Genomic DNA, 27,287 nt, shown 5'->3' with positions numbered 1-27,287 from the left:
ATATCATTGGAAATCCCGCCTGCAACTGGTCCAAAACGCCGTAGCAAGACTCCTGACGGGCACCCGAAAAAGGGGCCACATCACCCCAATTCTGGCCTCTCTCCACTGGCTCCCTGTGCGGTTCCAAATAAATTTCAAGATCCTTCTTTATGTTTACAAAGCCCTTAACGGGCTTGCCCCCACCTACATCAAAAGTCTGCTTGCCCACCACACCACCTCCAGGTCCCTCAGGTCGGCCGACTTGGGATTACTGAACATCCCGCGGTCTAGGCATAAACTCAGGGGCGACCGCGCCTTTGCGGTTGCAGCTCCTAGACTGTGGAACAGCATCCCTCTTGCCATCAGAACTGCCCCCTCCATCGACTCTTTTAAGTCGAGACTTAAAACTCATCTTTACTCTCACGTCCTCTGAGGGAGGGCTATATGTATGTATTTATGTATGTACTTAATCTATGAACCACTGTTGTGTAACGTTGGTACCGCCACCAATGTAAAGCACTTTGGTCAATGAGAGTTGTTTTTTAAATGTGCTATAGTGACTTGACTTGGAAAAATAATTGGGTAGAGGATAAAAGTTTCCCTTCTTCCAGATGTGAAAGAAGACCCCTTCTTTCATATGTGCTGCTTTTCTCTCTATTGCGTAATTTTAGACTTTAGACATACTGGGCGGGAACAGGCCCTTCGGCCCACTGAGTCCATGCTGACCAGTGATCACCCTGTACACTAACACAATCAATCCTACACACTAGAGACAATTTACAATTCTACCAAAGCCAATGAACCTACAGACCTGTACGACTTTGGAGTGTGGGAAGAAACACGAGCACCTGGGGGGAAAAACCCACGTGGTCACAGGGATTAGAATGTACAAACTCCATACAGACAGCACCTGCAATCAGGATCGAAAGCAGGTTTCTGGTGCTGTTAAGGCAGCAAATCTGCCACTGCACCCTGTGTCAAATTGTTATGATACTGAAAATTCATGCTACAGGATACTAAAACCACCATGACATTAGGCTAAAATGTGACAAAAATAGAAAGTAACTTAAAAAAAAAAATCAAAGACATATTTATTGAGGCTAACAATTTTCTCCTCCTTATCATATTTTGTTCATCCCTTATCACATTGATAATAGTACTGTCCCATACCTGGATTTCCAGACTTGACTTGACTGTGGGCTGGACTTGTATTATTTATAGGCATGGTCTTAGTTGCTTTTCTCTTCGGCACCTTGCTCCTCTCTTTAAGTGCAGCGACTTCTTCCTCACTAATTCTCTTGCTTTCTGCTGCTTTTTCAGCCCGTTTCTGTTGAAGTTCCTACAGGAAGCACACCTTGAATCCGTCAACATTTAATCCCACATTTTCAGATTACCAATAGTCTTTCTTCCACATTCACCTTTTCAGAACTCGTCTTTAACTAAAACACTGTTCAACTAACTTGGTGAATTAGCATCACATTGAAATTTTATTAAATGAATTTAGTTCATGATTGGACTACGTAGTGACCACCTTCTACACCCAGGTGTCAGCGGCCATGGGGCGAAGGCAGGAGAATGGGGTTAGGAGGGAGAGAGATAGATCAGCCATGCTTGAATGGCAGTGTAGACTTGATGGGCCGAATGGCCGAATTCTGCTATCACTTTATGATCTTATTACCTTATTATGATCTTATTTACCTTCTTGATCGGTAAATTAAGAAAGATTTGTTGTCTCGATGGTGTCACATATTCAACCAGTCAACATTCATTCAGTCCAAGCATACTGACAGATATTACGTGAAGTCTCAAGTTAGTGTTGGAACAAACTTGGAAGAAAACCAAAAAAGTGTATCAAAGTGGTTTTCAGGTCTCCGGGATATTATTTACCCCCATTATTGATCAGAATAAACCATTCTATTAAAAAAATAGTCAATCAAGACAAGATATTATTGCTATAAAAAAGTTAACAAGGTATGTGGATATCACACAATCCATAAAACCGTATGGCCCATACATGCCTTTAATCAAAGAAATTCACAGCACTGACGGGATACATTCAATTAATCTTGCTCATGCTGGACAAACTTAAAAGCTTTCTATTTAAAGTTAATTCTAATACCATGGAATTTGTTGATTCAGTAACCAGAACCCTTCAGCAATTCAAAATTCACTCAATTAGTTTTGACTCTAATGGGCCTGTCCCACTCAGGCGATTTTTTAGGCAACTACAGACGACTAGTTTGTCGCCACATGTTCGCCGGTGGTCGTCGGCAGTAGGTCTCCTCAGTCGCGCAAAGAGTCGTAGCGTCTTTCTGGCTGCCGCTAAATTTTCAACGTTGAAATTTTTTCGGAGACAGTTGGTTTGACGCCAATGAACGTGGCTTGACTTCTCCTGGCGTAGGTGCTGTCGTGGGTCGACGCCAGGATGATGTAGTTGTCGCCGGTTTTTCGGCGACCTGCTACGACTACAACAGTCGCCGGCAGTTGCCTAAAAAAATCGCCAAGTGGGACAGGCCCATTAGGGCCACAACGTGGAATTGGAAAACAGAGTCATAGAGTGATAGTGTGTGAAAACAGGCCCTTCGGCCCAACTTGCCCACACCGGCCAATACTGTCCATATCCCTCCAAACCTGTCCTATCCATGTAGAACTTGAAGTAGTAAAAGGGATGGGCATGTAGAAATAATGTTTTTCCACACAACGAATACTATACGGTACTGCACAGTTTTATTTTAATGGTGCTGCACGAGAAAGCTGAGAGGAGATTCTCCAGATGTTACCCGCATTGGAGGATTTTAGTTGCAGGGAGAGATTGGACAAATTGGGCTTGTTTTCTCTTGAGTGACGGAAGCTGAGGGGGTTACCTCATAGAGGTATATAAAATTATAATGGGCATGGATAAGATATCCAAAATGGGTAAGATAGTTGGAATTCCCCCCCCCCCCATGGGAGGGACATCAAAAACAAGAGGGCATAGGGTTAAGGCCAGAGGAAGGAGTTTTAAAGGCAATCCAAGGGGAATGTGTTTCGTACAGAGAGTGGTTGTTGGTGCTGCCTGAGGATGCGATGAAATCAGATACAATTATACAATTGTCCGCTGAACATTTGTAACTTTGTCGGTGGCACAACATGGCGACACTTGGACCAAATGCCAGCGATTAGTGCAGGTGGGCAAAAGGATTGGCATGGATGTGGCGAGACCAAAGGCCTGTTTCTATGCCGTACAACTCTGACTATGAAGATAGACACAAAATGCTGGAGTAACTCAGCGGGACGGGCAGCATCTCTGCGGAGAAGGAATGGGTGACATTTTGGGTCGAGACCTTTCCTCGGACTGAAGAAGGGTCTCAACCCGAAATGTCACCCATTCCTCCTCTCCAGAGATGCTGCCCGTCCCGCTGAGTTACTCCAGCATTTTGCGTCTAGCTTCAATTTAAACCAGCATCTGCCGTTCTTTCCTACACATTCTGACTACAAGGAGTTCCTTGATGAAGAAACTTTAAATTGACATTGTCAAACTGGTTGTACCGTAATCGTATTAAAAAGTCACTTGAGTCACACGAACTAAGGGTATTAAGAGTAAGGTTAGTGTGAAACTAAATCATGCTAAACCTGAATGCGGAAAGATACAGCACCTGTATGGCTGCCTTCCTGGCCTGTCGAGCTTTCTCTTCGCGGATCTTCCTCCTCTCCTCACCTTTTCTCCTTTGGTATTCTTGGACACTTTCAGCCAGCATCTCTTGCTCTTTCGCCTGGCAGTACAAGCAGATTATTTGTGATGCAATATATATTATACTGGACAACCAAGCTGCATTTACACACCGCTGAAGTGTGAACCAATATTGTGCCCACTATGGAAGTCATTACAATACAGCGTCAGGGGCTATGGGGAGAAGCCAGGAGAATGGGGTTAGGAGGGCGAGATAGATTAGCAATGAATGAATGGCAGAGTGGGCATGATGGGCCAAATGACCTAATTATGCTCCGATCACTTACGGACTTATGATATCAAATAAATAGTTCTTACACAGTAAGCTAGAAACACGCAGCTTGAAGAAATTATAATTCATGACAGAAATCCTAACAACATTGAATAATTTCTGTCAACTGGGCGTAACAGTTAAACAACGATAGAGTTGCTGCCTTACAGCACCAGAGTAGCGGGTTCGATCCTGCCTGCGGGTATTATCTGTTCGGAGTTTGTATGTGCAACCTGTGACCGTGTGGGTTCTCATCGGGTGCTCAGGTTTCCTCCCAAACTCCAAAGACGTACAGGTTTGTAGGTTATTTGGCTTCGGTAAGGTGTAAAATTGCCCCTGGTGTGTGTAGGTCAGTGTACGTGGTCATCGCTGGTTGTCCGGGACTCGATGAGCCGAAGGGCCTGTATCGCTAAAGTTCGATAAAGTGGATGCAACTGCCAGGATGAACTAGATCGATATGGATAGACGCAGAGTGCTGGAGTAACTTAGCAGGTCAGGCAGCACGTTTCGGGTCAGAACCTTTCTTCAGTCACGAAACACGTCCTCTAGAGTTGCTGCCTGACCTGCTGAATTACTTCAGCATTGTGGGTCTATCTTTGGTATAAATCAGCATCTACAGTTCCTTGTTATTCATTAGATCGGTCTGGATCCTGTTTCACGTAACATTCCCCATGTTGCCTTTAGAAAGCTCAAATAAACTAAATGTCAAAACCTAGTGACTGCAATTTATCAGGTAAAATGCCTTATTAAAGTATTTTGCACCTGTTTTTTTGCAGCAAGTAGTCGCTTTAGTGCCGCTTGACTTGCTCTGCGCCTCTGGATATGCCGTCGATACCAACGCTGAATGACAATGGCTGCACGATTCACATGTTGTATGAATCTGTTGCGGGCAAACGAGAAAGCAAGTGAGGGAGTATTAACAATAAACAATCTGAAATTGATCATTTCCTATTTTACAAAGAGAATGCATTCCTACTGGGTGTTAATCTATGGAAGTATTTTGTATTCATTCAATTGTCAGCCAAATTTTCATAAGACATAGGAGCAGAATGAGGCCATTCGGCCCATTGTCCCTACTCGTCCATTCATTCAGGCTGATCTATTTTTTTCCTTCTCAACCACAATCTCTTGCCTTCACCCTGTAACCTTTGACACCCTTACAACAAGAATCCATCAATCTCCGCTTTAAAAATACCCAAAGACTTGGCCTTCACCACCATCTTAGGCAATGAATTCCACAGATTCACCAGCCTCTAGCAAAAGAAATTCCTCCTCATCTCCATTCTAAATGTATGTTTTTTTATTCTGAGGCCGTGCCCTTCGGTCCTGGACTCTCCCATTACTGGAAACATCCTCTCCACATCTCCATCTAGGCCTTTCATTATTCAGCAAGTTTCAATGAGATCTCCCCTCCTCTATCTAAACTCCAGCGGGTACAGGCCCAGAGGCATCAAACGCTCCTCATACGTGAACCCAATCATCCCCGGGATGTTTCTCGTAAACCTCAACTTGACACCTCTTCAATGCCAGCATGTTTTGAGACACCATTAATCATTTGGCCCAGAGCACCTTTGTCGTAAACACAGAATGAAGCATTTGCACTTTATTTTCCAAAGCACGCTACAATAAAGTAGGTAGTTATTGCATTCACCAAGATAAACAAATCCATCTCAATTTCACTTGTTGCAATAAAGTTCTCGTTGATAATGACAATTTTATCCCCCATTGATTTTGTCAAAATTCTCATCTCTTTGTCACGTAATATTCCTATGCTTCTGAAATTTATTTTAGTTTTAGATGAGTTTATTATTGTCACATGTAACGAAGTACAGCAAAAACCTTTTTTTGTTGCATGCTATCCAGTCAGTGAAAAGACTATACATAATTACAATCAAAAAGTCCACAGTGTACAGACACAGGATAAAGAGTATAACGTTTATTACAAGATAAAGTCCAGTAAAGTCCGATTAAAGATAGTTTGAAGGTCTCCAATGAGGTAGATGGGAGGTTAGGACTGTTTCTAGTTGGTGAGAACAATTCAATTGCCTGATAATAGCTGGGGAAAAACAGTCCTGAATCTGGAGGTGTGCTTTTTCAAACTTCAGTACCTCTTGCCAGATGGGAGAGGGGAGAAGAAGGAGTGACCGGGTTGAGACTAGTCCTTGATTATGCTGGTGGCCTTGCCGAGGCAGTGTGAAGTGTAGATGGAGTCAATGGAGGGGACGTTGGTCGGCATGATGGACTGGGCTGTCCACAGTTTCACTTGGGCTGGGCTGATTTCACTTCTAATATCCTCCTCCTTTCTGCATAAAGTTTTGTGTTGGTCATTGAAGGTTATAAATGCCAGCAAATTACACTCGGCTTCTGGAACTCAAAAGGTTGAATGCAGCATAGGTTTAGTTTCATGCAAAGATCTCTTTGCGCTGTTCCAATAATGCACATTTAGTGATATTCCATGGAGCAATTTTAACTTTGAAGATGAAGAGGCACCTTTGGACGGAACAGAAGATTTTAAATGATGTATAAAGGGCACGCAGTCTAATGCCAACTCTTTTTATCATCACTCAAATGTAAACTACTCCCTACGATTCCTATAATAGTGTTAAAGAGGCACCGTGATATGGGACAGAAGTTTTGAAATGGTGTATAAAAGCCCTGTCCCACGGTACGAGTTCATTCCAAGAGCTCTCCCGAGTTTGCCCCGATTCGAACTCGGAGATTTATGGTAATGGCCACTCGTCGGTACTCGGGGCTCTCGTGGACATTTTTCAACATGTTGAAAAATCTTCACGAGTCTTCCCGTGCTTACCTGCCGTTAGCGAGTCTTCCCGAGTACCTGCCGTTAGCGGTACGAGCTGCTAAGAGACGTCCCCGAGCTCCGACGTACCCGCTACGTTCATTCTCCGTGCTTAACACGTTTGATTTTTTTTGAAACTCGGGAGAGATCTTGGAATCAACTCATACCATGGGACAGGGCTTTAAAGCTCATCCAGCCGAATGCCTGATTTTTTTTTAAATCACCCAAATTTAAGCCACTCCCTAGGACACCTGTAATGGCCGATTTGTAAAGTGGTCACAAGTAAATAATATGGATCAGTTGTTGGAAAGAAATAAACAAAACCTTGTATCAGATCATTACTAAAGGTGATTTCCACAAATACCTACCTCCCACTGCCTCCCACTGCCTCTCAAGTCCTGTTCACTATGGAATTAAAGGTGCTTTAACCTACTGAAGCAATACAGACTGGAACAGCTCGAGTCTAAGCCTGACCTTTTCCAATTCACCAAACAAATTAATGTTTATTCTTCCAGCTGAAACAGCATGCAATTGGAAACGAAAAGCACAAGAATAGTTTTCACTGCATCATTTTCACCAACAACAAAGGACGGCACGTTGGCACAGAGGTAGAGTCGCTGCCTTACAACGCCAGAGACCCGGGTACGATCCTGACTACGGGTGCTGTCTGTTCAGAATTTGTACATTCTCCCTGTGACTGCATGGGTTTTCTCCGGGTGCTCCAGTTTCCTCTCACACTCCAAAGACGTGCAGATTTGTAGGTTAATTGGCCTCGATAAACAAGTGTACATTGTCGCTGGTGTTTAGGATAGAGCTAGTGTAAGAGGATCGCTGGTCGGCGCGGACTCGTTAGGGACAAAGGTCCTGTTTCTGCGCTGTATCTCTAGACTAAACCAAACCCAATTGTCGGGAAATGACAGCACCGTGCTGCAACCAAAAACAAGTATAGAATTCAAGCCTTTAACCACAAAAACCTCGAGATCAAAGATAAGACAAAACATACCCAGAAGAAACACAAGGAAGCACTAACACAATGCTACGCATATTCTGCAAAACACACGGATTGGGTAGAATATGCACCACAAAATCTAGCTAACAGCACACCACCATAAAAAAGCAAAACACTCCTTTCATGAAAATCTGCGCATACCCAAAATCAGGATGATTGAAATCTGGATTATCGTTCTGAAGCACTTGGGTAAAATCCTTTTTATCGTTAATGTTTAAGTATTGGATTCTAAGGGTGGTAGAAAAACATATTTTTAGAGACAATCTTTGACAAAGTCCTTTCACTGTTTAGTTAGGACTTAGGGTGCTGTTGGCACGGGCACTCGAGACACTGCCACCCCTCGTCATTCAGAACTTTGTGAAAGATACAACTTTATCAAAGCAATTTGATTACATACAGAAACATAATACATGCAACATGGATAGTGTAGGAATATAGGATCAAGAAATAAACACGTTCTTTATGCCGGTGAGAAAACAAACTCTGTTCAACTGTAAATTAATACTTTAAAAACATTTTAAAGTCCTGTTTTCCCCCAAGTAAGCAACAAAATCTGCTCTGATCCTTATTGCACTAGAGGCCTGTTTGGGGATAAAATCAAATTTCAGCTGAATCATTCAAACCCAGTTCAAGCTCCTGTACAACCTGTTATATTTTCATACCAAACCCATCTATTATCCCAGTCAGAACAATCACAGGTATGTTAATGTTCTGTTTGAGGATGAAAAACTGATCCTGCGTGGGGAACACGTGGAGTTAAACTCCTCACTGGACACATCACTGAGTCAGCGAGCACTGATCAAACACAATTAAATGCTTTATGTACCAAACCCCACACATTTATTCGGGTCCCCTTGGGCTCAGATGAGGTGGTTGTGTTCTAACTCTAACATTGCTAACATTTAAGGTGAAGAATTCTTCTCAGGCTTTGTCAAAGTAATGTAATGTAATGCAGCTGAGTGACTTGCTAGATTGTTACCACTGTGTCACACACAAGTTAAACCGGATTCCTTTCCCCGTTGAAGATTGATGAGCCATGACAGCAGTGTGACCCATGAAGATGATGATATTATGTCATAATTTGGGCTTTCTTGTTGTTAATACATAGGTTGAATCCAAATGCCTTACTGCACCAGAGACGCGGGTTTGAATCTGACAATGGGCGCTGTCTGTACGGTGTATCTACATTCTCCATGTGACCGCGTGGCTCCATTTTCATCTCACATACCATAGACGTGTAGGTTAATTGGCTTCTGTAAATTGTCACTACTGTGTACAATAGAACTAGTGTACGGGTGATCGTACGTGAGGATAAATGTATTCCAACTAATTGCACTCCACTCCACCATGAGCCTTGTGGACAGAACTATAGGTGGTGGTGAGAAACAACCTGCTCAGCGATGCCTTGGCTGAACTATGGGTGGCACGGTGACGCAGCGGTAGAGTTGCTGCCTTACAGCACCGAGACCCGGGTTCGATCCTGGCTACGGGCGCTGTCTGCGCGGAGTTTGTACGCTCTTCCCGTTCGCCGAGAACTTCGGTTTTCTCCCACGCTCCATAGACGTACAGGTTACAGGTTAATTGGCATTGGTATAAATGTAAAAAAATTATCCCTAGTGTAGGATTAGTAGATGCAGGGTTCGTTGGTCGGTGCGGACTCGATGGGCCGAAGTGCCTGTTTCCGCACTGTATCTCTAAACTAAACAAAACTCTGCCCAGAACCATTAGCTTGCGACTTCAGTCCAGTCTTCATCCAAAACAGAATCCACAACTTAAAGTGCACAACTGACTGTAAATCAGTGACAAGCCACATGACTACTGAAACTACAGAGCAGGTGAAGGTTAGGTATTTGACACCAAATGACTCATTTCAGAATTCCGACTCTCCATCTTCACAAATCATAGTTTTAGACTCATCACTCAGCCCAGAAACAAACCATTAAGCCCCCCACGTCCATTTTCTGCCCATCTACACCAATCCATTTGCCAGCACTTGGACCGTATCCTTCCTAGCCTTACCTATCCAAGTGCCTGTTGAACAAAGTGATTATATCTGACTCTACCTCCTACTCTGACACCATTCTGTGTGTAAAACACAGACACTTTCTCCTTAGGTCCCCTTCAAAACTCATTCCTTTCACCTTAAATCTCGTGTTTGTGATGCCTCTACCATGTGGGGACAGATTCTGACGATTTACCCAACCTAATCCTCTTATAATTTTGTATACCTGCAATTAGGTCACCTCTCAACCTTCTTTGCTCCAGGGAAAAGAACCCCAGTCTATCCAATCTCCCCCTATAGTTTAGTTCAGAGATACAAGATTTAGTTTAGAGAATGTCGGCCAGCGCGGGCTCGGTAGCCTGTTTAAAATCTTTAAACTCAGAGGGTCTGGGGAAGGGATTGACAGACGACATGTCGGGTTGGGACCCTTTCTCAGATTGACTGGAGCAGAGGGGAAAGCTTTGTCTCAAAGCCACCTCTTTGGGCTAAGGGAAAGAGTGGGGGTAAAAAGGGAAATGGGGACCCGGGGATAAGAGATGGTGGAACATCCCTACATTAACGACACAATTAGGAATTGCACGGTTCATTAACAACATATTTTAGTTGCTAAAGGTTAAAACTGACCTTTCTGCTTCCTCTTCCGTCACCTCCTTCTTTTTGTTCAACATACTTGTGTTGTTCCTTGTTGCAACATTATTACTGGAGAGGTTTTTCTGTGATTTCTTTAAGGAGTTTTGGTCCAAGCGGTTCTCATCACGAGTTGGCACTTTAATCATGTTGCTGCCAAAATAATACAAAGATGCTGACAAATCGACTTAGAATCCATGCAGCAAAATAAACAGCCAAGTTTGTTGCAGTTGCCAGTATTTGTCAACAATAGAGTCAAGCCAATGATTGAATACTTACTCGGCTATAACTGACATACCATAAGATCATCTAAAGAAACAAGATCCAGTAACTTTTATAGACACAAAATGCCAGTGCAACTCAGCGAGACAGGCAGCATCAGAGGGTATCAGAGGGTAGTTGAGGCCAGTTCATTGGCTATATTTAAGAGGGAGTTAGATGTGGCCCTTGTGGCTAAGGGGATCAGGGGGTATGGAGAGAAGGCAGGTACGGGATACTGAGTTGGATGATCAGCCATGATCATATTGAATGGCGGTGCAGGCTCGAAGGGCCGAGTGGCCTACTCCTGCACCTAATTTCTATGTTTCTATATGCAAAAAAGTAAGGATGATAAAGTAAATGCCATTTGTCCACTCCTTATCACCTTTTCCACAGCCAACAGTGGGCTCCACCTTTCCTTGATCATCATTTCTGGCTTTGATTTGTACTTTTTTTCTAAGTACCTCATATCTCTCGATTCCATCTCCCCTGACTCTCAGTCTGAAGAAGGGTCTCGACCCAAAACGTCACCTATTCCTTGTTTCCTGAGATGCTGCCTGACCCACTGAGTTACACCGGCTTTGTGTCTATCAACCAAATTTTAAACTGAACTCTTAATTCCTGGTAGACCTGCTGTTTCGCTGAATTTCTGTTGACAAGAAAGGATTCAAAGCTGGCTGTGTCCAACTGGATCGAGCAATTTTACTGGTAAAGTAATGAGAATGAGCGTCTGGGACTTCAGGTGCCTAAATTAGGTAATTAACCATCAGATCAAAGTACCATTTGGCAGATTGTCAGTTGTGAACACCATCAGGTGATTTGCATGTATTCTAAACCTGGCAAATCACACCTACAACTATATGTTCACCCGACGCCGATGATCCAGCTTCGCGGCAGAGGGCCTGAAAACATCGGGTTGGCTGAGGCCACATATAGACCCCGACCTCGGGTGGACTATGAGGGGGAGAACTGGATATTTTTAGTGCCTTCCCTCACAGTGAATTCTGCTGTGGGGGGACGTTTCTTGTTGATTTCTTTAGTGTACTGTTCTGTGCCTTTTTTTCTTTTTCTTTTTTATTTTGTATGGATTTATTGACATTTAATCTATTCAATTAGTTTAATCAATCTCTGTAAAGCACTTTGGTTCAAAGTGATTTTGTTTAAAAGTGCTATATAAATAAATATTATTATTATTATTATTATTATTTCTAGACATGGTAAAACAAAGCGTAATATGTTGTGATGCATAGATGATTACGAGATGAGGAAGTGAGACTGTTTTTAGAGGTGTAGGAGTCAGAGTCATAGAGTGATACATTGTGGAAACAGGCCCTTCGCCCCAACTTGCCCACACCGGCCAACATGTCCCACCTGCCTGCATTTGGTCCATATCCCTCCAAACCTATCCAATCCATGTACATGTTTCTTAAATGTTGGGATAGTCCATGCCTCAACTACCTCCTCTAACAGCTTGTTCTATGCACCCACCACCCTTTGTGTGGAAAAAATCACCGCTCAGATTCCTATTAAATCTTTTCCCCTTCAACTTAAAACTCTGTCCTCTAGTCCTCAATTCCCCTACTCTGATTTATTCCTCTCGTGATTTTATACACCTCTTTGAGAATACCCCTCATCCTCCTGCGCTCCAAGGAATAGAGACCCAGCCTACTCAACCTCTTTCCTTGATCATCTGGCTGGTTTTGATTTGTTCCTTTTATAGCTTTTTGTACTCATTTATACTCTTTACCTTTCCATATCTCTAGTTTCCCTCTCTCCCGACGTCAGTATGAAGAAGGGTCTCGACCCGAAACGTCATCTATTCCTTTTCTGCAGAGATGTTGCCTGACCCGATGAGTTACTCCAACACTTGGTGTCTATCTTTATAAACAGCACCATATTAAAAATGGCTGAATAGACGACGACCTAAAACTACTCTTTAATTTCTACTATTATAGACAATAGATAATAGGTGCAGGAGTCGGCCATTCGGCCCTTCAAGCCAGCATCGCCATTCAATGTGATCATGGCTGATCATCCCCAATCAGTACCCCGTTCCTGCCTTCTCCCCATATCCCCTGACTCCGCTATTTTTAAGAGCCCAATCTAGCTCTCTCTTGAAAACATCCAGAGAACCTGCCTCCCTCTGAGGCAGAGAATTCCACAGACTCACCACTCTCTGTGAGAAAAAGTGTTTCCTTGTCTCCATTCAAAATGGCTTACTCCTTATTCTTAAACTGTGGCCCCTGGTTCTGGACTCCCCCAACATCAGGAACATGTTTCCTGCCTCTAGCGTGTCCAAGCCCTTAACAATCTTATATGTTCCAATGAGACACCCTCTCATCCTTCTAAACTCCAGAGTGTACAAGCCTAGCTGCTCCATTCTCTCATCATATGACAGTCCTGCCATCCCGAAAATATACCTTGTAAACCTACGCTGCACTCCCTCAATAGCAAGAATTTATATGTACTATTATATGTACTATTATATATAGGGGTATTTATATGTACTATTACATATACTATTATATATAGGGGTTATGGGGAGAAGACAGGAGAATGGGGTTAAGAGGGAAAGATAGATCAGCAGTGATTGAATGGCGGAGTAGACTTGATGAGCCGAATGGCCTAATTTTGCTCCTATGACATGAAAATGAATTATAGAGAAAAATGAACTTACTTGAGAGATGTTGCCTTCTGGTTGGAACTTTTTGGAGTCAAAGGTTTGTCAACTGTGGAGTAGTTGTTATGCAACATCGTAGTGACAGAATTCCCGACAGTTCCCTTGTTGCTCCTAAAAACAAGACAAAGATGATTAATTCCACAAAAAACCAACATAGCTAAATTAGGATAAAAACTGATCAACAGGCAGGCTCTAAACTATTGAGTTATGCAAATTTAAGAATGTTTGGTTCCATATATGTTTTTATACATAGAACAGTTCAACACAGGAATGGGCCTTTTGTGCCGATCACCATACCAATTTAAAATAGTCCCCCTGGATATTATGATTGCTCTTCTTTGACAACAAAAGGGTGGCACAGTGACGCAGCGGTAGAGTTGCTGCCTTACAGCGGCAGAGACCCGGGTTCAATCCCGACTCAGGGTGCTTGTCAACTCAACTCAACTCAACCAAATATCTGAACTTCAATAGCCTATTGCACTTTATATGCTTATTTATGTGTGTGTATAGATATATATTCAATGGTATATGGACACACTGATCTGTTCTGTATTTATTTATGCCTACAGTATTCTGTTGTGCTGAAACAAAGCAAGAATTTCATTGTCCTATCTGGGACACATGACAATAAACTCTCTTGAACACTTGAACTTGAACTTGTCGATACGGAGTTTGTATGTTCGACCCGTGACCTGGGTGGGTTTTCTCCGGTTTCCTCCCACACTCCAAAGACGTACAGGTTAATTGGCTTGGTATAATTGTAAATTGTCCCTAATGTGTGTAGGATAGGGTTAGTGTGAGACCAGGGATCGCTGGTCGGCACGGACACGGTGGGCCGAAGGGCCTATTTCCGCGCTGGATCTCTAAACCAAACTAAACTAGAACTTCCCACAACCACAAGCTCTGCCACCCTATAAGACACTGAAAGGTATTGTGTGGAAATGCAAATTCCCCTCCAAATCACAGTCAATCCTGACATGGAAATTTACACTGCTGGTCTAACGATCAAAATTCCATATCCAATGGCACTGTGGGAGTATCTTCAACAGGTGGACTGCAACAGTTCAAGGTGCCTCACAGCGCCAGAGATTTGAGTTTGATCCTGACCGGATCGCACTGTCTGTGCGGAGTTTACATGTTATCCCTGTGACCACGTTGGTTTCCTCCAGGTGCTCCAGTTTCCTCCTGGACCCATAACAGAAGCGTCCGCGTCTCGGGGCTGGAAACTGAAAGTATCCTGAGTTAATTCTGCTGCCACCATCTTCCATTGCAACAAGTGATGGCTCCCACTGATTGTCGCCGGAAGCTTGCATCCTTTTAAGGTCGTACGATGACAGCAATGTCAACATTTGAAACATGGATGACAGACACGAGAGAAACAGTTTCCTCCTACTTCCCAAAGATGTGTGGCTTTGTAGGTCAATTGGCCTCTGTAAATTGCCCCTATAGTGTAGGGAGTGGATGCAAAAGCGGGATAACATAGAACTAGTGAACGGGCGAGCGTGGACTTGGTGGGCCAAGGGACCCATTTCCGTGCTGTTTCTCGCTCTTGATAGGCTACCATCACCTTCTCAAGGCCTATGAGGATAGGTACCTTTGCTAACTTTTATTAACAGTTTACAGGTGTAAAGGGAAAAAAGGCCTCGACTCTTGTTCAGCTTTCATAACCTTTTAACTCGTGCAATTGCCACTGGCTACGCTGAAGCCAAGACCTGCGCAGAGCCGCACGGTGGCGCAGCGGTAGAGCTACTCCCTTACCACACCATACACCCGGATTCCATCCAGACTACAGGAGCTGCCTGTACAAACTTTGTACGTTCTCCCGTGGGTTTTCCCCGGGTGCTCTCACACTCCAAAGACTTACAGGTTTGTAGGTTAATTGGCTTGGTGCAGATGTAAAATTGTTCCTAGTGTGTGTGGGGATAGTGTTAATGTGCGGGGATCGCTGGTCGGTGTGTACTCGGTGGGCCGAAGGGCCTGTTTCCATGCTAAACTCTGTGCTAAACTAAAAGAAACAAAACTAAACCTGTAGTAGAATCCACATAGGTGTTGTCAATTGCTATGGTGTATGGATGTCGAGGTTGTACCAGCTCCACCTCCGTATATTAAATACTTACAGTGTATTAAATACTGAAAAATGTGAGAGCCTTATAAACAAGGAAAATAGATTAAAATTGTCCCATTATTATGAATGAGAGTGCATTACATCTCCTTCTAATTGTATTATCCAGCACAATTTAAAAATGATTAATTCCAGAGGTCTAAATCACATCAAATCCAAGTTGGCAATATCTCTTACTCAAAAGGGGAACTTTCAAGTCACCATAAGATGCATTTTTCATGTCCTCTTTCACATTCACTGGTCTTCACTGATCAAAATAAAAACATCCACAAAGCTGAGATTAAAATAAAAACACAGTCTTTGCAGGAATCAAGCAATTTTGTTTTTGAACAGCATCTTCATAATTTTCCATACACTAACCGATTGTTGGCTGTAAAGTTGGCCGCTAATGAAACAGCTGACTCCCTCCTTCTAGACAAGACTGGCACATCTATGGTACTGGCACCGCGACCACTGACGGGATCTGGAAATACTCTGGCTTCTTCATCCTGTCATTAAAAATAAAACACAAATAATTCAAAGGCTCACACCTAATACTCTACAAGCACTTGTATTAATATTTCAACAATGGTTTTGAAATGAATTGCACCCATTAAAAATGGGTAAACATTGCCCCGACTGAACAAGGAGGAGGCCTGACTGAACTTTGTGCCTTCCACCACAGTGAAGAATGCTGTGGTGGATGTTTGTGTTAAATCTTATTGTGTATTGTGTGTTTTTTTTTGTTTTTTTTAAATTGTACCACTGCTGGCAAATTCATTTCACTGCACCTTCGGGTGTATGTGATGAATAAAATTGACTTTGACTTTGACTTATACTGTGAGGGTAAACATCATCAGCAAAATGTTAAGACAGAACAGATGTACAGAAGTAAGACGTTGAAGAAGGAGAAGTCTGAAGAAGGGCTTCGACCTGAAGCGTTGCCTATTTTCTTCCCTCCATAGATGCTGTTGCACCCGCTGAGTTTCTCCAACACTTTTGTCTACCTACAGAAGTAAGATTCTCTCTTGCCTTCAAACTAGCTTTGTTTTTAAAAAAAACGCATGCAAACTGACAACGTGTTTAATTTGGGCAGATTCTCTGCATTATGTACAGGGGAACGACAGCACTGGAATGGAGAACTATTGGACTTGTTTCTAAAACAGAAGGCTCCAAGGTCATAAAGCACAAAGCAGTTATTTCCAGAGCACGAAATTAATCAGGAGACAACAGAGAGTTTCTGCAGAACCTAGGGGGTCAAGGTCAGTTTACTAAACACTCAAACTAGGCTGATCTCATGTTTAAAACTAGTACAGGTCTACAAACAAAAAAGAGTCGTATCAAATGACAATCAGGCAGAAGATATTGCTTAGAAAAATATCCTGAAAGTCACATGGAATGCAACTATCGTGTTTTAACTGGAGTGGGAGAGTCTAGAACTAGAGGTCACAGCCTCAGAATTAAAGGACATTTTTTTAGGAAGATGAGGAGACATTTCTTTAGTCAGAGGGTGGTGAATCTGTGGAATTCTCTGCCACAGAAGGCTGGAGCGGCCAAGTCAGTGGATAATTTTTAAGGCGGAGATAGATAGATTCTTGATTAGTACGGATGTCAGAAGTTATGGTGAAAAGGCAGGAGAATGGGGTTAGGAGGGAGAGATAGATCAGCCATGATTAAATGGCGGAGTAGACTTGATGGGCCGAATGGCCTAATTCTACTCCTATTTCATATGACCCTAATATTGGCATGACAATTTTGTAGTGCAAGTGGACATTTGTTTCATGCATTAATTAAAGGATGAGATGCCTGCTGCAATGTAAAAGAACACCCACAACAGTAAATCTCCATCAAAAAACACAAAATACTGGAGTAACAAGTTGTATCCCTCTTGTAATCACTCGTTCCCCAGCCAACAATGGGCTTCAGTCTTCCTGAGGTCATCTGCTGCCAGCCCTGATTTGTTCTTCCTTTTTCTCGCATGAAAAATGTATAAACTCGACACAAAGCACCGTTGGTTAGGACCGAACACGGGTCCGGAAAATGTGAAGAAACAACACTAACCTCAGTGACACGATGCTACGACGCCACCTGGCTGTAAATAACAGATATCGCAATTTAAACACTAAAGAGCCTGTCCCAGTTGCGTGTCCTTGGCACGCAAATTAAGCAACCTCATGGTCGGGTTGAGCCGAGACGGTCCCACGAAGGTCAGGCGCGATTCCATGCGTACACACAGCCGTCTGGAGCGCGTGACGTCATTTGAAGATGGACACAAAGCTGGAGTAACTCAGCGGGACCGGCAGCATCTCTGGAGAGAAGCAATGGATGACGTTTTGGGTCGAGACTCTTCTTCAGTCTGAAAATAAGGGTCTTGACCCAAAGGGTTACCCATTGCTTCTCTCCAGAGATGCTGCCAGTCCCACTGAGTTACTCTTGCATTTTTTGTCTATCTTCAATTTTCTTGGCCCCGCTCTGGGAGTAGAAGTGGGGGCGGATCCGGACCACAATGGCCGTGAGCCCCTGGCCTAGTTCGGCGATCGTTTGCTGCTTCTGCTGCTGTTGAAGGCGAGACTTTGCGTCACGCCAGGATCTTGGGCCTGTCCCACTTTGGCCGTCAGTTCCGTGACAGGCCATTGGCGCGCAAAGATTTTGTTCACTACAAAAATGTTGGAGTCCCGAGCGATGTCGCGCACAACTACATACCCCTCCCCGCTTCTAAGTGGGACCGGCCCTGCGCGGCCATAAGATGCCCTTGGGCCTCAACGTGACCACGAGGTCGCATAATTTGCATGTCAAGGACACGTAGGTGGGACAGGCCCTTAAGTCACTTAACCTTTTAAAATCGGAGAAAATAACATGTAACATTCTGCACAGCACAGGGACAGGCTCTTTGGCCCACAATGTCTCTGCCTGATATAATTCCAATTTGCATTATCAGTTTACACATGATCCACATCCCTCCGTTCCCTGTATATCCACCTGCCTATCTAAAAGCTTCTTAAATGCCACTATCATATCTGCCTCCACCTGCAGCGCATTCCAGGGACTCACTGCCCTCTCTATAAAAAATATGCCCCCGCACTTCTTTATACTTTGCCGCTCGCACCTTAAAGCTATGTCCACTTTGACATTTCCACCTTGGGATTCACAGGCATAACCTTGAAAACTGGCCGACAAATTTCAAATGCTTCAAATACAATTCATCAATTGGACTCATATTCATTGATTGTCTTTAGCATCAGGACGGCATGTGTGATGTTGTTTCCACTACCCAAGAAAGGTGAAAGATCTGTTCCTGAATCTCGAGAGCTTTGCACGGTTACAGTCTAACGTCCTCAATACTCCCTTTATAATTCTGTGATGAATTCCATCTGATCCTGGAATCATGTCACCCTTAATTCTGTTATTCTTTCACTACTGCAATTAAACATGATACATTATGACAATTCATCACACTGGTTTCAATTTTTTATTGTGATACCCAGCATAACATTCCCTTTATCTGTTGTGAATACTGAAACAATAATTCAACATCTCTACCATATGCTTATTTTCAATTACAATATCAATTGTCAATTTTCAAGAGGTCTGAAGTGCCCATGGTAATCTTTCTTAACACATTGCTGAAGGGTTTGTGTTAAACTTGTATCTTTTTCAAAGTTTCTTTCCGTAACATCTTTTGGAAATCCTTCCTTCACCTGTGACACTAGAGACTTAGGTTCGATCCTGATCTCGGGTACTGTCTGAGTGGAGTTTGCACGCTCTGCCTGTGACCACGTGGGTTTCCTATGGGTGCTCCGGTTTCCTCCCACATCCCAAAGACGTGCGGGTTTGTAGGTTAAATTGTTCTGTCATTTGCTCCCAGTGTATAGGGAGTGGATGAGAAACTGGGATAACATAGAAACTCATGTGAACATGGGACTCGATGGGCCGAAGGGCTTGTTTCAATGCTGTTTCTCTAAACTAAACCAAACCAAATCTTTTGTTATTCCCTGTATCTATTCCACAAGCCATTTTATCTGCTAACTTCTGCATACCTTGGGTTTTCTTTAGTCTCTTAACCATTACAATGTCTGCTTATTATAGCAACCAGAATTTCTGTCTTTACTCCGGGATACAAAGCAATTCTCTATTATGTTAATATTTGGTCATCTCATGCAGTAAAAATGACAAACAGTAAGACCGCTGTGTGCCGCCAACGTCTGCTGCAATGAATGTAGATTAATACGTGAATTGTATTCAGTGCTCTTATTTCCAGGGGTTATTGAACATAATCCCAAAAGCGTTCAAGTCTGAGGGTTCATTTAGCTTATAATTACCAGAACGTTCCACGTGGTTCTCTTCTCTGGGGAAGTCTTGCTCAAACTGGACAGCTTTTTCCTTCCATCTGCAGAGCTATCAAACAAAGCCAGGAAATCATCTGCTCTTTCTTCACTGGGGAGAGACAGTGAATGGGGCAGAATTAATGGATTTATTTCCGTCTAACATTGCAGCATGTTGAGAAAACAAATTATAAACAGTGTCCATTTAACAATGACAACTTTTGCAATCTTTTCTAAATCCCCCTAGAGATTTACAAACTCTTGCTGTAATGAATAAAATGCAGCAGCCAATTTGCACACTGCAAGCTCTCACAAATATTACTCTAATATAAATAAGCGATCTGATTCAGTATTGTTGATTGACCAAGAAATATTAGGTCATGAGGCCATAAGTAATAGGAGCAGAATTAGACCATTCGGCCCAGTGGCAGACTGGCCAGGGTGTCCGATGGCAAGTGGGCTCCTGATGAAGTGGGCCCCCTATATCAAGTGGGCCTCTGATGAAGTGGGCCCCCTTTGTCTACTGGCAACCAATATTTTTAGACCCAGTCCGCTACTGATTTGGCCCATCAAGTCTACTCCACCATTCAATCATGACTGATCTATCTCTCTCATAACCCCATTAGCCAGGGCTCCATGGAGAGTTCCAAGTAGGATCTTTTACTTGCAAGGAGAGCTCAGCAAAAGACCTCTGCTGAATTGTACTTACTTTGTGCTACCTCATCTCTGACTTAATTGTCTATGTACTGAAACGTGGAAGCTATCTGGTGGATAAGAGGTGGGCCATCAATGTTATGGGGTATTGCCCCACAATCAGCAATGTCAGGACATACGATTGCCCCCATTCTACCACTACAGTCAGCACTAGAGGGCTAATGCTGGTGTGCTGATGTGAAGAATGGCACGAATTGAGCAGCTAATAATGAAGTCCCCAAACTGGTAAAAGTCTAACACTGGAATAGACAATAGACAACAGGTGCAGGAGTAGGGCATTCGGCCCTAAGATATAAACTTTGCAGTTTTACCTCATCCATTTGTGAATGGATGTGAACAAATGCCCATCAATTGCAGAACTCAGCAACCAAGGGCCAAAACAAGGCTGAACCATTACAGTTATGTTCAGTTCAAAATGCCCAATCTTTTAGACTTGCAGAGAAACGGTGTGGAAACAGGCCCTTCAGCCCACCGAGTCCGCGCCGACCAGCGAACATCCCGTACACTAGCACTATCCTACACACAACTCTACAAAAGCCAATTAATCTACAAACCTGTACATGTTTGGAGTGTGGGAGGAAACTGAAGCACCCGGAGTAAACCCATACGGTCAAAGGGAGAACGTACAAACTCCGTACAGATGACACCCGAGGTCAGGATGGAACCCAAGTCTCTGCCGCTGTAAGGCAGCAGCTCCACCACTGTGTCGCCGTAATTATTGCTTCTTTAAATTCAATATTTAGCCAATTCAATTCAATTCACACCAGGGGTTATCCAGAAATGCCTGAATGCGCTGGCTATAGTAAACACCAAGGCTGAAGTGCTGGAGGCTTGCAGTCCAAAGACTAATTATGGCTCCAGACAAGTGTGACCCCACTGACCACTTTTGGAAATACTGCAAATGCAAGTCAGACGCTGGGTAGCATGCAGTAAGTAACTCTCCTGATTGCTCAGACAGGTTCCACCTTTAGGTTCAGGTTTGTTACTGTCGGGTGCACCGAGGTACAGAGAAGAGCTTGTTTTGAATTGTATCCAAGCAGATCAGATAATGCCATAAATGGATACAATCAAGTCAAACTGAAGTACAATGGACGGCATGGTGGCGCAGCGGTAGTTGCAGGCTTACCCTGCAAGCCCCAACGGAGCCCCAGGTTCAATCCCGACTATGGGCGCTGTCCGTACGAAGTTTGTGCGTTCTCCACGTGACTGCATGGGTTTTTTCAGAGATCTTTGGTTTCATCCCACACTCCAAAGACGTACAGGTTTGCAGGTTAATTGGCTTGGTATAAATGTAAATTGTCCTCGTGTGTGTAGGACAGAGTCAATGTGCAGGGATCGCTGGTCGATGCAGACTCGGTGGGCAGAAGGGCCCGTTTCCGCGCTGTGTCACTAAACTAAACTCAGCAGGGGGGTAGATGCAGAGTGCAGAATATAGTTCTCGGTCTGGACATGCGTGGCTTCAGCATCGCTCAAGAAACTTGACGCCATTGAGGACTAAGTGCAGAGACCACATTCTCCGCTATAAATATTCACCCCCTGCACCATGATCATAGAGCATACCGCCTGCCCATGCAATAGCTACAATCAATCTGACGGCATTCCCCAAATCAGTTCTTTATCACCCAGAAGAACAGCTGAAATATGCGAACACTCCCACCTACAGGTTCCCTCCAGTCATGCAGGTTCTTGTACAAAATCGCAACAAAATCTCAGTATGACCTTCCTTCCACTCGTCACTTTAATGTCATGTTTCATGTATCTTGGTGTTTTCATGAGTGTTGGAGACCAATTTCCCTCCTGGGAATAAAGTTCTATTGAATCGTATCGTATCGTTCAGTAGCTGCAATCCATAACACGTACAAGTCACTGAGTTTCTACTTTAAGTTTTAATTTTTCATTATTGGATTGTCCCTTTACAACATGCACTAATTGTAGCCAGTCACAAATGCCACTTTTTGGTGTCAATATAGGAATAATAAATAATAATAAATTTCAACCCGCTGGGATTTCTTAGCCCACTTTTCTTTTAAAAAACACGCTTAGCAACTGGTGTAATGGACATTATCATTCCGGAAACATCTTGCGGTGCAGGAGGAAATCCAGTATGCACAATTAAAAGCGCTGTAGAGCTGGCATGAGCAAGCGATGATAAGAGAGGCTGGGAATATCATTGCATCTGCTGCCTTCACTTTCAATCCTTCCACTATCATTGGCAAGGGGGAATAATTAAATGAGTTACATGCCTCTCTCATATATCAAACTCCAGAAATACACGGCAATTGGGGACATCTGATGCATTTATAATGACAGAGTTATTAATGGACCCATTTTCAAGCTCTCTATTTTATAGATTATAAATTGCACTTATACACTAGTCTGGTTTCATTTTCTTGCACAGAAATGCACCACATTACCTTGAAGCGGCACTGTCCTTCTGATTGACTTGTGTGGTACTATTTGATCTTCGCAAGTTGTTAATGGCACGGGAATTACCACCGGAGAGGTTTCCAAGCCCAGCATCACCCTGAATGGAGGTAAGCAGATTCAATACAACTTCTGCACACAATATTTCAGATACTCTCACATTCATGCATTCAATTTTATTTTAGTTTAGTTTTGAGAGACACCGTGGAAACAGGACCTTCGGCCAACCGAGTCCGCGCAGACCAGCGATCCCCGCACACTTACAGGGCCTGTCCCACTTTCCCGAGTTACTCACGAATTCTCCCGAGTTTTCCCCTTGATTCAAACTCAGAGAATGTCCGTAGCGAGGCCGTAGGAGTCCGTAGATATTTCGTAGCGGCTCGTAATGCCAGCCGTAGGTACTCGGGGCATCAGCTAAGTTGGGACGTTTTTTCAGCATGTTGAAAAATGTCCACGAGTTTTTAAAAAAAAAAGCCCCGAGTACGTACAGCTGGCTATTACCGTAATTCTCCGAGTTTGAATTAAGGGGGAAACTCGGGACAATTCGTGAGTAACTCAGGAAAGTGGGACAGGCCCTTAACACTATCCTACACGCACACGCACACTAGGGACAACTTACAATTATACCAAGCCAATTAACCTACAGACCTGTACGTCTTCGGAGTGTGGGAGGAAACCGTAGATACCAGAGTAATCCCACACAGGTCACGGGGAGAACGTACAAACTCCATACAGACAAGCACCCGTAGTCAGGATCGAACTCGGTTCTCTAACTCTACCACGGCACCACCGTGCTGCCCTTTTCTTGTCACTTTCACCTATTCAAGTGAACACTTCAAAAATGCAACAGCACTTTAGAAGTCTGCAGTTCCCCATTTTAAATTATACCGACGGTTTATTGTCGGGACCCAAGAAATAAATCTTCCAGGAATGAGGCAGGCAGTGGTTATACCAAAATAATTTAATAGGAGATAGAGATAAAAATACATGTTGATCATTTGTGCCTAGTTTCAGCAAACTTGGTAAACAATGTTTGATCGGTTCATTAAATCATTTGGCAAACTGTGGATATAGTCATTTGTTTTAAATCACAAATGACTTATTTTATATATATATATATAACAAATGACTATATCCACAGTTTGCCAAATGGTTTAATGAGCCAATCAAACATTGTTTACCAAGTTTAGACCAGGCACAAATGATAGGCACGTATTTTATCTCTATCTCTATTGCAGCTATCCCTCTGGGTTGGCTGGTACGCAGGCCAACTAACGCATTAAGGGCTACACATGTCCTCAATTTAGATTGGCCAAAAAAAGAATCGGCACTCCTTGAATAGGAGCGAAAGCCAAAGGCTGGGAATAATTCGCCAGGCTTCATGCTTTAAACTAGTATGTAGAATCCACACTGGAAAATACACAAGATGGACTGGTGAGGGGATTAGGGGACTTGTATACATAGGTGAGGTTCCAGAGATCTGCTGAATGGGTTACTGATGTAGGGAATGCTAGAAATGATAAGAAACATAGCAAGTTGTATGTACTGTAAGACCATACATACTGGGGATGTATGATGGGAAGAGGCCAACATAGTGAAGGTAACTTAGGTACCATTTTAGGAAAAGCAATAAATAGATTCAGGATGTTTAAGAAGGAACTGTGGATGCTGGAAAATCGAAGGTAGACAAAAGTGCTGGAGAAGCTCATCGGGTGCGGCAGCTTCTATGGAGCGAAGGAAATAGGCAACGTTTCGGCCCGAAACGTTGCCTATTTCCTTCGCTCCATAGACGCTGCCACACCCGCTGAGTTTCTCCAGCACTATTGTCTACATTAGATTCAGGAGGTGTTTAGACTATAAAGCATAGCCAGTCGAGAGGAGAGATATGGAATGTTGTAAACCAGACGAAGGGCAATAAACTATTCATGAGATAAGACTCATACTTTATTACACTCATTTGTCAGCCAAATTTGCCAATCACAGCCACCCAGACCCATGTTCGATCCTGACTAAGGGGTGCTGTTTGTATGTAGTTTGTACGTTCTCCTCGCATGGGAACTGTGTGGGTTTTCTCCAGGTGTTCCGGTTTCCTCCCACAAGGCATGCGGGTTTGTACGGTTAATTGGCTTCTGTAAATTGCAAATTGACCCTAGTGGGTAGGATAGTGTTAGCATATGGGGTGATCGCTGGCCGGCGCGGACTCGGAGGGCCGAAGGGCCGGTTTCCACGCTGTATCTCTAAATTCTAAAGATAATTGAAGATTACTTTGAGAGTGAAAACAAGGATGATTAACTACAATGAAACGTTGGTAACTATGAATCATTTTTTTTAAAGTCCGCATGAAACCATTGAAACCGTATATAAGAGTCGTTGGGTGCTGTGAATCTTTGAAACACTGCGTCTCCTTGGAGTGCATCTCAGTGGGTATTTTAGTTTTTAGTTTAGTTTAATGATACAGTGCGGGAACAGGCCCTCCAGCCCACCAAGTCCGCCACGACCAGCAATCGCTCTGTACACTAGCACTATCCTACACACTTGGGGCCATTTATTATCTTTACTGAAGCCAATTGACCTACAATCCTTGAATACCTCACTGTAACAAACTGTTAAGACCTTGAATAAACCGATTTGTTTGAGAAACTCAATTTTGCTCTACAAACGGAAAAGACTGCAGAAAGTTGTGATCACCACCATCGAAGGGATCAATCGGTCGCTGTCTCAAAAGGGCTGCCAACATCATCAAAGACCCACACCATCCTAGTCACACACTCATCTCACAATTGCCATCGGGAAGAAGGTACAGGAGCCTGAAATCTGTAACATCCAGGTTCAGGAACAGCTACCTCCCCACAGCCATCAGGCTATTAAATACGACATCAAATAAGCTCTGAACAATTACAGTCTATTATTATTATTGCACTATATCTTTATTTATTGTGTATATATGATCTATAGACACACTGAACTTTTATCTTCCGTTTTGTATTAAGTTTACATATTCTGTTGTGCTGCAGCAAGTAAGAATTTCATTGACCTATCTGGGACACATGACAACAAAACTCTCTTGACTCTTGAGATGTTCTTTGTACCTGCCCCATCTGAGCTGTAATTAAGAGGGCGACGCAGCCCCATGTGAAAGCCAGATTCAGGAAACAGGTTAAACACACAATTCCCTTCAACGGTCACCACAGCACGAATCATCAGGGTCACGCCTCAGCTTTCAAACCTTATTTGCTTCTGAAAAATGGTTCGACACATTGCAAGTTCCCTATGCATTTACCAAAGAGTTGGTTTTGATTTTTTTCTCAGAGGTGACAGAGGTGGAGCGCGCCAACTGTTTGGCTGGTGAAGCACTGCTGGGGCGCTTGGACATAGATAACTGAGAGCCAGTCAAACTGAGATCAAATCCATCACCGAGGAATGAAGAACCGCTTCGTGAAGTATTCATAATGAATCCACATAGGAAAGAAACCTGGAAAGAGATTTAAAAAAAACAATATATAAACACTTGCTTTCTGAATCCAGTAGCCAAACATTCTAAACTAATGAAATCTCCATGTAGCTCACAATGAACAAGTTAACATTTGTGCTCTCAAGCTCTCTGACAGCTTGTTAATGATAAAACACTACAGCACAAAAGCTGGCATTTATCCTATCACCTCTTTCAAAAAGTAATATAGTTAGTCTTACTTCATTCAATGATCAGATAAAACTATCAATGCATCTGTTAATGTCTGGAGTGAGATCTTGGTTACATGTACAACAAAAAACTGTGTACAGGAGGATGAACATTTTAACATTACTAGCCAGTGATAAGATCAGTTTACAACATAGACAATGCACTACTCTTAGATCCTCTTGCTGAACAAATTAGCTTGGTTCATTGGTACTAGCCTTACAGTAGACATTTCACCCATAAGAACAGATCATGACCAGGCTGAAGAAGTACATACTGAAAAAAACTGTTGGAGTAACTGTTGCGTGCAGTTCTGATCAAAGATCCTATAGCAAGCAAGATAGATCACTCGACGAAAAAGACATAGTACGGTCATGGGCAGACTCATGGGTAATTTTCGGCCCCATTTCCGTAACCGGCTTCCGTCTCCGCATCAAAGATCCCATAGATAACTAGTGCGGAGACAGAAGCCGGTTACGGAAACATTCTCGTAAAAATAAAAGTTATTTGGTAAAAATCTTCTCCTCATTTTCAGAATTTTAATTTATTAACACAAACTGTTCCCCCGCAACGTTGATTACACTGCGAGTCTGGTCGGGTCCGGTTACAGAAATGGATGAAAAAAAGGCCCACATTCCGTTCCGTTGCGTACTACACGTCAGCCCAAATCATTTAGCAGGAGTGATCTATCTTGCTCCGCTATACGATCTTTGGTTCT

The 27,287-nt window shown here is 43.2% G+C and overlaps 1 protein-coding gene across 2 annotated transcripts in view; it reads right to left on the bottom strand.

The window, feature by feature from the left end:
* cep131 (centrosomal protein 131) overlaps positions 1-27,287 on the bottom strand; it is a 71,724-nt gene that overhangs the window by 42,284 nt on the left and 2,153 nt on the right. The window contains exons 2-11 of one of the 2 annotated variants that reach the window (XM_055653824.1): positions 26,174-26,365; positions 22,884-22,993; positions 19,753-19,867; positions 15,815-15,942; positions 13,330-13,443; positions 10,392-10,547; positions 7,907-7,993; positions 4,722-4,839; positions 3,615-3,731; positions 1,150-1,318 (exon numbers count right to left, since the gene is read on the bottom strand). In XM_055653824.1, coding sequence (XP_055509799.1) covers positions 1,150-1,318; positions 3,615-3,731; positions 4,722-4,839; positions 7,907-7,993; positions 10,392-10,547; positions 13,330-13,443; positions 15,815-15,942; positions 19,753-19,867; positions 22,884-22,993; positions 26,174-26,341 — 1,282 coding nt within the window. In that variant the 5' untranslated portion in view covers positions 26,342-26,365. The remainder of the gene's footprint in view (positions 1-1,149; positions 1,319-3,614; positions 3,732-4,721; positions 4,840-7,906; positions 7,994-10,391; positions 10,548-13,329; positions 13,444-15,814; positions 15,943-19,752; positions 19,868-22,883; positions 22,994-26,173; positions 26,366-27,287) is intronic. The other variant, XM_055653825.1, reaches the window with a different exon arrangement.

Source organism: Leucoraja erinacea, chromosome 23 (genome assembly GCF_028641065.1).
Source record: "Leucoraja erinacea ecotype New England chromosome 23, Leri_hhj_1, whole genome shotgun sequence".
NCBI classification, from domain to species: domain Eukaryota; kingdom Metazoa; phylum Chordata; class Chondrichthyes; order Rajiformes; family Rajidae; genus Leucoraja; species Leucoraja erinaceus.
The sequence above is the reverse complement of the archived record's forward strand: the minus strand, read 5'-3'. Positions and strand labels throughout refer to the sequence as shown.